The 13040-nt window shown below is 36.4% G+C and overlaps 1 protein-coding gene across 1 annotated transcript; it reads right to left on the bottom strand.

The window, feature by feature from the left end:
- Nucleotides 1-6372: 6372 nt before the first annotated feature.
- Nucleotides 6373-10199, bottom strand: LOC107091160 (GTPase IMAP family member 8-like). The gene is made up of 6 exons (XM_015384930.1): nucleotides 10161-10199; nucleotides 8484-8581; nucleotides 7594-8313; nucleotides 7377-7510; nucleotides 6596-7265; nucleotides 6373-6500 (listed from the first exon to the last, which is right to left on the bottom strand). Exons 2-6 carry the CDS (start codon nucleotides 8521-8523, stop codon nucleotides 6436-6438), a joined length of 1629 nt encoding a protein of 542 aa, XP_015240416.1. The 5' UTR covers nucleotides 8524-8581; nucleotides 10161-10199; the 3' UTR covers nucleotides 6373-6435.
- Nucleotides 10200-13040: the final 2841 nt, after the last annotated feature.

Raw genomic sequence — 13040 nt, 5'->3', positions numbered from 1 at the left:
GATGCTCCCATCTGTGGCCAAAACACAGCACTGCAGCATTCTTCTGCTCATTTTTGTAGCGCATGCTCATACTTCACCTTGGTACATTGGTGTCTGAGTTGAGTTGGTTGCCGGTCAATTATCCAAAAAATCCATCTTTATTTTATAACCCTTTAATTGTTTGCTAGGTTGAACCCATTTAACATGGGCGGATTTGATGTTGACATCCGCAGAACAGCGCTGTAACTTACGACCTGAAGTACATTCAGGCTGGTAGATGCATCGGCGCTGCACTACTGAGGTGTCAGTCTGCTCAACAGAGGATGTTTTAGTCATAAGGGGTCAAATAGAAAGCTATTGTAAATATAGATATTTATACTATATATATATTTTTATATATTTAATGTTTCTTTAAATTGATTCTACTTATCGATAGTCACAATTTTCTTTCCTAAAAATGTGAAAATGAAACACAAAAACATTCCTGAATAACGTAACATCCAGAAACCCTTTTTGTGCTTTTTCTTGCATTTGATGACGACGCAAATCTGATTAGATAAAAAGGAGTCCAGATGAGAGACCTGATCTCTCTTTGGAGGAAAAGACATTTAAGTCCATCTTAGGCCAGTTTAACTATGTTAGGGTTGGCTCAGTGTGCTAATGCCCTCATGGTGATGCTATGTTGTTCCCAAACAGAAAACTAATTGATACAAAAACCTTAATTCCCTCAGCCAATCAGCTTTTAAGCTCGGTTGAGCAATAGCCAAAGAGTTTGCTGTTGTTTTTTATATCTTTATTATTTTTCAACATTTTTTATTCTTATTTTTGATATCTCAGTTGCATAAGTTGTATCTCCGTTATATACCAGTGTTTGTGAAATGTGGTTAAAGGACATTGCATACTGTATGTTTTTTCCTTGATTGATTGCTATGATTTCCAGAGAGAGCTGCAAACCGAATTTCCACCTTTTCCAGGATAAATAAAGTTGTCTGTTTTTTTAATTAAATAGTAAAACTCTGCAGAAATGTTTTTTTTTAAAAACATTTGGTTTTGTATTTTGTGTTTATTCTGTGGTTATTGATTCTATATTTTTCACCATGCATTGGATTTGCATTTCCATTACTGTTTTATTTTTATAATATATTATCTCTTGTTCTGTGCACCTGAAATGAAATCAAACATTTGCAACACTCTTAAAAATAAATGTATACATTCATATAAAACTATTTCAAAGAGGACCTTTTCTTTTGGAATCAATTCCGTCTTTTTTTCTTCTTAATAACCAGTGATTTTTTTTTATCAATGTGTCAAAGATGCAGCAAACCAGCAAATTTCATTTGAATGGAGCTGTTTCTTCAGCCAATTGGTCACCCTAACACCCGCTGCCAAATTCCTTTTTTTTTTTTTTTTTCACTATCCTGTCTTGGCAATGTGGCAATAAGAATAATTGTCTTGATGCCAATCAGAGCCCAACAGATTTTACTTTCACAAGTGGAGCAGTACGGCTATTGCCATAGTGTTCCACTTGTTTCATGTATATAAATTTCTTTATTATAATTATTCAGGAAGTTTTACAGGTTATATGGACACTGCAATGTAAGTAGAACAGAACAGGAAAATAAAGGAGAAAAGATGAACGAAAGAGGAGATAAAAGGGAGATAATGATAAAACATTTTCAGTCTGCTTCCTCACCTGCAATGAGATGTAAAAAGAACAGCACAACCAACAGACATGGTACGAGACATACAATAAAGTAACACCTAGATACTATCGCTGAAGTAGTATTATTTAATCTGACATGTACTCTGTGTTACCTGAAGATAATAATGTGGGCTTTCTGTATGGAAGTGAATCTCTGTGTACCTGGAACCAAGCACCTGTAGTTGTTTGTGAGAGTGCACATAAAGTTTATTCATAGAAAAAATGCTCAATAGTGGTTGTGGAGAGCCAAAGAGGCATCCCCCCAGAGCACTGAGTCCAGTGCCGGAAGACCCAAAGCCCCAGACACCCAAAGGGACCCAAAGAGCGAAGGCACCAAGGAGGGGCCAGTCCAGGTAATCCGACCCCCACCAAGGGAGAAGGAGAGACACCCCTGAGCAAGTCCCCCATCCACCGCAATGCCGGAGCCCCCGGGAGCCGCAGGGACGAGTCTGCAGCCAGCCACCCCGAAGTGAATCAGGCTCTGGGACCCAGGGATCCGAGGCCCCAGGGGCGCCCCAACCCCTGGCAGGAGCCCCAGCCAGGCCAAGGACCCGACGACAGCGGTGGTTGGTCCTGGGATTATCGGATGACCCAATAAGTGAATCTAAAATCCGGATGGGGGGAGGAGAGCGGTGACACCGCCACACCAACCCATGAGACCACCCTCAGCAAAAGCTCCCCCAGCCACTACACGCCCCTCCCTCCAACCTCCTTGCTGAAGCTGAAGTGACAGCCCTGCCACCGTCAGGCCCCGCAGCCGCCCCCCACCAAGACCACAGACCAGGCGGCTCGCTCTTCCTACAGGCCCCAGACTCCGGGTGGGAGCCGGGGAACAGGGGTGTGAGAAGACCCTGATCCTCCCTGCACCTACTTGAATATGATGTTGTTGCGTGTTGCTCTCAGGTGTATTTACAACTGGGAGTACCAAAAGGGGGTGTCTAGCACAGTCCAGCCCCCCTCCGGGAGACAGGCGGTGCCAGTGCACCCCCCCAATCTACAACCCAGAACCGTCAATGTCTAAATGCGAGAGGGGATGGGGGGAGCTGACCGTGGTGAGGCCCATGAAATAAGGTTATGCGGGCGGTATCAGATCTGTCACCAGCCGTCTGTCACCAGCAGTGAAAAACAATAAAACAAATCAACAAGAAAATGTTTAAATAAGCAGCAGTGCAGAGAAACTGTCCGTGGCTGAAACATGCCCCAAAGTCTGGTTTCTCCAAAAGGAACAGAAAGAAAGAAGAGAGGGAAGAGAAGGAGAAAGGCCCAGTTTTTCAAGTAAGGTTTGTGACCTGAATCTTTGTAGCTTTGTATTAATTTGATTATGAAGAAATGTATTTCAGATATCAAAAATACATATTCAGTCAAGCTGGTCAATGTCAAAACAGCCACTTAAAATGTGTAAACATTTCTAAATATATAAAACCTAATTCTTACTAAAACAATTTATGTTTTTTTATTTTCTGAAATTCAGTTTCTTCTGGCTAAAGTGTAATTAAGAACCTCTATTATTATAGCTCTGACTAGGATTTTGGTTTTGACGAAGAAGAATCCTATTATTGATCTACATATGAAACAACACAGAGGAGAGTGCTTTTAATAAATGTTAAAATGGCCTGCCACAGTGCACTTCATATAATCCTATGCTTTAACTCAAACAACAATCTTATCTTCCACAATCTTCCTTTCCTTTGCAGCTGTATTGCTGTGGCTCTGTCTTTTAAACACATTCTCCACGTTTTATCAATTTCTTCATTAAAATCTGCAGTTCCAATTCAATTAGATAAATATTTATTTTAGAGTTGATGTTAAAGGGTTAAGATATTTACTGTATAACAAAAGAAAAATATCATAAAGCTAAATAAATTATTAATTAATTTATGTTAAATATGTAAAAAAAAAAATCAAAAATAAAAAGTATAGATACGTCACTAATACTGCTCTTATTTTGAAACATATTCTACATATTACTACCGTAATTCTTAGTATTCGCTCAACCAAATTTAAACATGTAAGGGCTGACTTGACTGTCGATTCCGAAGTAGAGGCTGGCGGAGGCTAACCGGACCCCTAACAAACCATTTTAGGAAAAATAAATCCATACATGTAGAGCAAAATAACTTGTATGACAAAAAAATTTAGTGTGAGGTTGCCTTTGAATTTGTATTTAAATTAGTGAATATTCATTGACAATTAAATGTATCTTTAAGTCAGTCTGGAATAAGTATATAGATGTATTTAACATAAATGACGAGTATTGGGCAATAATTAATTAAATTCCATTCAGTTTATTTATATCATGCCAATTCACAACAAATGTCATCTCAAGGTACTTTACAGTTCACTTATGTTCAATTATGCAAACTATCTGCTACTCAGTCATGGTGCTCTCTTGCTCCACTCGGATGCATGTAACAACACCATGTGACTCGGAAGTACCTGACGCAAGAGTTCGTTACTCGCTACAACAATGAAACAAGAAGGAAAGCAGTGAGTAGAGACTGATGAATTATAGTGAAATCGTTTGTCTTTCAGTTTCCTTACTAAAAAGAAAGGAAGACAAAATAAATAAAAAAAAAAAACATGGAAACAGAAGTTATGGCCCACAATTAAACTTGTCATGGAATCAATAATTCATTGATTATTGTGATAGGCCTACACTAATATGTACTACATGTACATACTGCCTCTGATCATAATTTATACAGGTCCTTCTCAAAATATTAGTATATTGGATAAAGTTCATTATGTTACATAATGTAATGATAAATTTGAACATTCATATATTTTAGATTCATTGCACACTAACTTAAATATTTCAGATCCTTAATTGTCTTAATATGGAGGATTTTGGTATACAGCTCATGAAAACCCTAAATTCCCATCTGACTCTGGAACCTTGATTTCCAAATGACATGCAAAATTTGCTGTATACTTTTATGTTGTGTCTGTGCATTAGCCTTTAAATATGACATAGATATGAAATATAGCTAAATTAATGAACCAATTTAATAACTACGCAGAGCTTCAGTTTGTATATGCTCTTCTGATTTTTGGAAGGCAATTCACATCATAGGTTATAAATCAATATAAAAAAAGGTGTGTTTCGTTATATTCTTGAGGAAATTCTAACTGTCATGTTGGGATCAAGGTTTCTAACCCACATGCAGAACACACGGACTCAGAGGGAAAAGTTCAACAGTTTATTGAAACACAATGATAATAAAGAACAGATGTTTGGGAAACAGATCCAGGACTGGTCACAACTGGGTTCTCTGCAGAGAGGGACAGTTCGGTTAGCTGAGATCCAAATACTGTTGTTTGTTGAGTAATTCAAAACATTTATTTATAAACTTTAGATTAATTTAAAAGGCTTAAATAATGTGACTTAAAATCCTGTATCTTTATATTATATGAACCAGTTTCCAGTGATGATTTTTTTGCAGCTTACATATTATTATTCTTTATTCAGGAGGCTTTTCTTTCACTAGTTGAGAAAGTCAGGGGTATATGGGACCTGTTCAGGAGGAAACCACAAATAAACTGGATTTTGGAGAAGACAGACAATAACATTTGGCCCTGGATGTAAACACCCAGTCCAATGAATTGCAGCCTTTTTAAAGACATGTACCACTTGTAGTATATTTTTTATGCTAAGTGCTCCCTTAACCAAAAAAGACATTCAACATTTTTGTTCAGGTTCCAAATTCCTCTATAAATATGAATTTCTACACGTTTTATATATTTTTATCATTGTACCTTACAATATCTTATGAAGTGACAAAATAATGAACATATATCATTATAATGTTGAGAAATGTAAAGGATATTAATTACGGTATTATAATTGTTTTTTAGAATAACAAAATAAAGTCATATCCTTATCTAACCTCTTTTTCATATTTCATATCATGTCATGGCCATTTATTTTAAGTGATCACCAAACTCCTCGTCATATTTTCTTATATTACATTTTGTTTTTGATTAGAATATGTATATATATATATATATATATATATATATATATATATATATATATATATATATATATATATATATACAGTATAGCACTGTGCTTTTAACTGCTCTCGTTAAACATTATTTAAAACAAATTAAAGTTAATATGAAAACCTTTAAAGATGAGATAACACAGGTCTTAAGTACATCAAGCTAGTATATCTTCATACTGGTCCTTTAGTTCCAATCTTTTTGTTCTGCTCTTTGGTCTAACAAGAGACATTAAAGAGTTGGACAACATGTTCAGAGCAGTGGCGGCTGGTGAAAAATATTTTTGGTGGGGCTGATATAGTATGTGCATGTGCAGATTCTCTGCACATGTAGAGCAGTCTGATCACAGCCCCAAGACAGAGACGGTAGGAGTCTGTCTGTGGAAATCCACAAATGAATGACAGTAGGTAGGGAAATTTAGTTTATATAATTTGTTTTGCTTATAGGTACACACTCTAGAGAGTAAAACTGACATTTATGAGCTAATTTGTAAAAATATATTTTAAGTTTCTCTCTTCTTATCAGGGAGGGTGGTGCCCCAGCGCCCCCTATGGGCCGGCCGCCACTGGTTCAGAGTATCTTTATTAATATGTTGTGAGATTTAACTCTTTTTTTTTTTTTGAAGATTTTTATCTGTTGGAGGTGTTTCATAAATGTTTTCCATACAGCTGATTGAGGAACGAATGCTGCCGATTCCAGAGCTAATTTCAGACTGTCCCAGTCGGTTAGTCAGCCATCCAAAAATGTAGTCATGAGTTTGTTGATTCCCGAACCGTGTAAAAGCTGCCACACTCTGAGGAACCATCTTCTCCCACTGAAAGAGAAGATGACGTTTGTTGTTCTAAACAACAGTGGATGTAAACAACCATTTGTTAAAACACAGTAGTGAATTGTTCAATTTAAACTTACGGTCTGAAATGTGAAAGTCATCCATACTCTGTGCTATTGTTGAAAAAGGCCCTGTTGGTTCTTCTGCTTCCTTTGCTAAAGCTTTCATCACTCTTTCTATCAACTTCTGTTCCCTTTTTCTCCATTCCTCTTGTTTCTGTATTCTTCGCCAAGGAAGTTTCTGACTGATTTTCTTTTTGGTTTTGCATGTAAAGCTTTCCCCGTTTTGTTTGACCATAACTGTGATTTTTTTAAACAGCTCTTTGACTTGATCAGAATCATCATAGTGTCTGGGGTTTAGAACATGGTATCTGTTCCCACATTTCTCCAAAAGCTCTTGGATCCCCTTTCCCTCTCTGACGATGTAGTTCTCTACAGGACAATCGTTGAGCCAGTATCCCCAGGTAAACAGCACCATGCAGTGTCTCCACACTCTCTCTGTTAATGGCATCAAGACCTCCAACAGAGCTTCCAGGTCTTTCTCTTTGAAAGCTCTAAAGATCGGAACAACCAAGAGGAAAATATGAGGTCCAGGAGAACACATGGAGACACCATGGAGAACTTCCTCTTTGATCCAGTCAGGTGGTGATGGGTCTGAGAACCAGCCTGGTGTTTCCACAACTGAGACTTTTACTCCATTAAAGTCTCCCTCGTGTTTTACACATGTTTCAGATCTCTGATCCTGGTAGCTCTGGAAATAAATGATAAAATAGAAAATATAGTTTAGGAAATGTTCTACTCTAAGTACATCTTCAGTGTGGATGTGTGAAAAGTATTTTGCTTAATTAGCATGTTGGGTTACCTTTTCCAACCAAGCTCTAAATAAAGTTTTCTTAAAATTATACTTGGAAAGGATCAGATTTCCAACTTCACTCTTTCCTGAACATTTCTGCCCAACAAGAATAATCCTGATCCCAGTGAGTAGATGTCTCTCACCTGTAAAACAGCCATAAAAGGTCATTTCCTTCAGTCATTAAACATTAATTTAGAATGATATCATTTTTATATTTCTTTCTTACCTCCATACAGCTCCTTTATTACTCTCAATTGTCTCTCCTTGATCTTCTTCAACCTAATAGCCATCTTGTCTCCAGCCTCTTTCTCAGCTTCTATGTGTGCTGCTCGACCCAGATCCACCTTATAATAAGGATCTTCATTTCCTGTCCACATTTCTTCAATCTTCTCAATGAGCTCCTTCACCTGAGTCTTATCACTGTCATCCTTGTTGTTCAGGGCATGATACCTGTTCTCACACCTGTTCACTATCCACTGCAGACCTTCATCACTCTTCATTCGCTCCTCCACAGTCTTCACTCCTAACCAGTCTCTTGCAGTAAACAGAACAATTGTGTGTTTCCAGATTTCTTCTCTAAACATACTCATGTGTTCCTGGACAACAGTAAGATATGGAGCATTGATATCTATTATCAAAGGAATAACCAGCAGAACAGCATGTGGTCCTGGAGCACAGAGATTCACACTCTTCTCAATTTCCAATTTGTCCATCTCATTGGTGTCCTGAAGGCTGTGGGTGTAGAACCACCCGGGAGAATCTACCACCATGAGACGCCTTCCTTCAAAGACACTGTGGCTTATTTTGGTGCATGTGGTTGCTCTTTGTTTTATTTTAGTTACATCAAATGCATTTTTTCCTAGTATGGTGTTTCCCGATGAGCTTTTACCAGAACTGGCACCACCAATCATCACTATTCTTAAATGGTTTGGAGGGACATTTACACCTAAACCAACAAAACAAAAAGAGAAATGAACATATTCTGTAGTTTTATCGATAAAAAAAAATCAGGAAGCCAGATTGCCTGGCTATAATGTCCTATTTAAAATTTTATAATGTCTGTATAAAAATGCATTCATGTGGAAAAAGTTTAAAGGTTTTTTTATGTTTTCTGACCTGAGTTGGAAATATAATCTGAAGCAGCCATTTCCTCCATCACACGTCAACCTAAGTTTGTTGACTTTTCGACTTTTCTCATATTGCAAAACCTGTTTCTAAGGTAAAGCAAATAGAGCAGAGGTGGTTTTTGTTATTTTGTGGTTGGTTGGCAAAGTCAAACTTTGCAAGACAAGGCACATTTATTTGTATAGCACAATTCAGAACAAAGACAATGCAAAGTGCTTTACATGGTTAAAATATAGGAAAATAAAACACAATCAGAGCAAGTAGAAGAAAAAAAGAAATAATAAAAAGATGCAGAAACAAGAAAGAACATTAAAAGCAGTTGGACAAAAAAAAAATTAACTAATGATGTCTGAGTTGAACTTTTCAACTAGAACAGTCAAAGGCGATCCTAAACAAATGTGCTTTTAGTCTTGATTTAGAGGAACTCAGGCTTTCCGCACATTTACAGTTTTCTGGAAGTTTGTTCCAGGTAAGTGGAGCAAGGGAACTAAATGCTGCTTCTCCATGTTTAGTTTCAGATCATCATCTGAAAGATAACTAGAAGAACAAGTATATTGTAGCTAAAATAAAAAATTAAAGTGTAATGAAGTGTTAAGAGAACTTTGTTTAATAAAATCCAAGCACCTATTAAATCATGAAATTTAATAATATAGCATGAACATTAAAACTGGCTTCCAAAATATGTCCAAATTGTAATTTAGAAAAGCAATAAAAAAGGATCCCATTTGATTTCTCAGAAATACTCCATATACCATATGCATCATTTTGGACAGAACCAACTTCATTAAATCAGAGAAGTAAACATATGTATTTACTCTTGTGCCTTTAGAGTAATGCTGATTTAATTGCCTAACAAACTGAGCAGATACAGTGTAGTGTGACTTATATGCATTTGTGGGTTGCTCTGGTTTAAGGGTTAGTTTTTCAAAGATTTCCATAAAGATATACTTTACATTCTCTATTTACCTCTTGTCAGTCAACCTGGAAACAAGATGACAACAGGAATGAAGTTTTGGGTTATTTCAACCCAGAGCTACCAACTGTCTGCAACAAGATGGTATAAAAATTCCCATTTAACTTTTTTGGGGGCCAACTGAAATCCTCCATAGCAGGTGACTGAGGGGATAACCATTGTTTTAAAAGTTTACTTTACATATCTTGTCCCAAAACAGTTAAAATGAGGAAAAACAGAGACATCTTTACTTTCCTGACTCAAAAGATTGACTTAGAGTGTAGTCTCAAGCTTCCCTAGCTTAATAAGTGACATTACATTGGTTTCTGCAATTGTTTGACTTAAAGTACTCAATGAAAATATTTTTGGATATTTTTCTTGGAGCTAATCAGGCCATCCAATACAATATGACCAAATACAATATTATAAGGATTGAGCATTATTTTTTCTTGTGTTACATCACTTCCTAAAGGGAGATCAACTGTATAGGAAAACAAACAAATGTCAAACCTCTCAAATTTTTCCCACTTGTACAAAATCTGCCTGAAATACAATATCTTTCATCATTAAAATGCAAGTTAACATCCAGTTTTGCTTTTATAACATTAGGTTAGATAAAAGCCTCTGAATTAAACATAGTCTGGCAATAAAATGAACCAGATTATACTTTAAATGGGGTCAAATTTAAAGGAAGGTTTTATGAAAAGATATCTGACCTGAGTTGAAAATATCAGCTGAAGCAGCCATATCATTTGCTTCTCTCTGCCAACCTCACTGTTTTTTTGTCTGTTGTTCAGGACAGTAAATAGAGCAGGGGTGGAGTTTAATGAGGGATATGGTTGATTATGTCAGACATGGTCAGAGACTAGCTTCAGTTTTATGGTTGTTACACAAAGAAAATATTGAACTAAAAGTACTGTAGTTGGAAACATGTAACAATTAATTTAAAAAATGTAGGAATTTGTATGAGTAATAATGAGAACAGATTAATTATTTAATTAGCATAGCAGTCGATTAATTAAAAATTCCAAAGGCAAAGAGCACTTCACGATTTAATCATGTTACATTATTTTAAATATTTCTCTCATTAAATCCAGAAACAGTTAATCGTTATATGACTGTCTCCTAAAATCTGATAACATACAGTAAACGGAAACATGGAAGCAAACAACTTAAAACAATAAGATTCTACATCAAAAAAGGGGTTATATATGCCATTGTTGCTGTTCCTGTCACTCAGATGTTGATTACTTCTTTCTTAAATGAAGTGACTGAAGCATCATAATGCTGACACTCCAGTTTGCTTCTTTTAATTTCAAAACTAGTATAGATGACAGATGTTTGAATTATTTTGCATCACTGCTGCACATAGACTTCAATGATTATCATTTTATTAATTATTTTCCATCGTTTGAAAGTTTTTGTTCCCACATAAAATACATATAATTTCAATTTCTATATCTTTACTGGCTAAGGGTTACAATGCTGTGCAAATCTCTGATTTTATTGAGTATTTTTTTTCATTCAATCCAGACCTAACGTATTGCATTAACAAATATCTAAACACATAAAAGACATCACTACAACGGGTGAAAATAGCAGTTGTGAAGCACTTTGAAATAATAAGGTCCAGAAACCATGGTAAGACTGTAGCAAAAAAGGACTGTTCCTTCTAAAATGATTGTTTTTTCCTCTCTTGTCTAAGTCTCATAAGGAAATCCAACCACAGTCGGTCAAAAATATTTCAGAGAGTTCTATAATCGCCATGGAGCAGTAAGCTTAATAACCCCTCCCTGAACCCGACCCTGGTCCAAAGACTCCATAAGAGGCTTGGCCTCTCTGGAAATAATGGTATCTTGCTTGTTATCCAATCAGGGCCCCATTCTTTCTCATTGGATGCTTAAAAACACGAAAGCTAAAACCTCAACAGAGATTTTGCATACTTACAATCAGTGTCCTGCCACTCCAAAGTAGAGGGAACATTGTGCAAGAATGGGCTTAACAGCTGATTAATGCACAAAATACTCATAAAATTGACCGCATTTTAGTGCACATTTAATCCTATTTAATGAATGCATTAATGTTTCAATGAGGTACTAGGATGTTTTTGCCGATAAGAAGACTTTTCTTTTGTGGTAAGAGAATTTGGTCTTTAAAGTTTGTATCCAGGGTTGGGAGGGGTTAGCTGAAATCTTTCCTGTTCAACTAGGAGTCGTGAAGACGTACAATTTCGGAAGTGAAGCAAGATTGCTGCCTGTCAACTTCACTGCAGCCTGCTCTTGTACCTCATAATGACAGCCTTCTATTTGATGGGGATGAAAGAGGATAGGATAGACATTGTTTTTTTGTATTAATGAGGGGCTTGCTGCAAACGTCCTTTAATTTAACTCTAACAGGAACAAAACTTGGACCTAAGTGATATATATCCTAATATATCCATATGACTCCCATTCTGTGTTATGTGACACATATTTGCACTTAAGAAAGTCCAAATCCAGGGGAGTTTTGTATCCCAAAGTCCATGCCTCTTTTAAACTATCATATGTCTTGGACATCCGTATTTTGATTGTGTTTACAAAAGTGCTGCTGACTGGAAAGCAATAGGTTGTCTAAGGACACTTTAAGTTATGGCTGAATTCCCAAGGAAGGTAGTGTGTTTAATCTGGTGGCAAACATAAGGATGTCCTGGAGTGAGAGGTTTGTTTTACTTTTTGTTTTGTTCAACAACAAAAAAAAAAAGAGTTGAGATGAAGATATCACTGTTGTGCAGCATTTTTATATTTATTGCCCCCCTCCCCTCGCAATAAAGCCACAGCTTGTTAGCCTTGAAGGGAGACAGGGAAATTGTTACTTTTTTTTTTTTTTTTTTTTTTTTTACACTTTTGGTGATTGGCAGCCAACCTGCATTGTTTCCATTCAAGCTCAGTTCACTCCATATCAGTCTTTAACCATAGATCGACTTCATAATATGCATTCAAAACTTATTAATTCAAATTTGTTTATTCAGACTTTTCAAATATTTGTTCATTCACATTTCCTGAGCAATGATGGTCAATATCCTGCTCCAGACTCTGAACATCACCTGCTGCTGTTACCTGCAGGGCAGATTTGTGACTCTCCCACTGATGTGCTCCAACAGTGTGCAGCTGCGTCTACACTCACTCCTAGGCCGCTCTCAGTGACCATCACCTTCTTAAAATAGTTTTTTTTTAGGTAAAATAATTTTTTTGTTAAGTTTTAGGGTAAAATTGCAGATAAAACAAGTTTGCTTTTGCAGCATGTGGTTTTAAGCCAGAAGCTGAGCAGAAAACACCATGTATGAACATATTTTACTCAGGATTAGTGAAATGTCAGATGGGAAACCTTGCATATTTTTTAAGATCAAACTTGATTTAAGCATAAATGAACATGAACAATGACTAAGAAGAAATGTGTATGTTTGTGGAATGATTTTAACAGAGAACCAAAACAACAAAAAGGAGGTGTGCAGCAAAAATAAATGATGTTGTTGGTTAAATGAGTGGAGCATAATACTAATTTAAATTCACCAGTATATGCTCTGTAAAGTCTGGAATTTTCACCTGTTCCAACACTTC

Source organism: Cyprinodon variegatus, unplaced genomic scaffold (assembly GCF_000732505.1).
Source record: "Cyprinodon variegatus isolate N-32 unplaced genomic scaffold, C_variegatus-1.0 Scaffold327, whole genome shotgun sequence".
Classification (NCBI taxonomy): Eukaryota; Metazoa; Chordata; class Actinopteri; order Cyprinodontiformes; family Cyprinodontidae; genus Cyprinodon; species Cyprinodon variegatus.
The sequence above is the reverse complement of the archived record's forward strand: the minus strand, read 5'-3'. Positions and strand labels throughout refer to the sequence as shown.

Bases quoted from the DNA above. Each gene is read 5' to 3' on its own strand.
- LOC107091160 (XM_015384930.1), bottom strand. From the start codon at position 8,523: ATGGAGGAAATGGCTGCTTCAGATTATATTTCCAACTCAG. The intron at 8,314-8,483 runs GTCAGAAAACAT...TTGTTGGTTTAG, and splicing joins AGATTATATTTCCAACTCAG to GTGTAAATGTCCCTCCAAAC. The intron at 7,511-7,593 runs GTAAGAAAGAAA...GCTGTTTTACAG, and splicing joins AATAAAGGAGCTGTATGGAG to GTGAGAGACATCTACTCACT.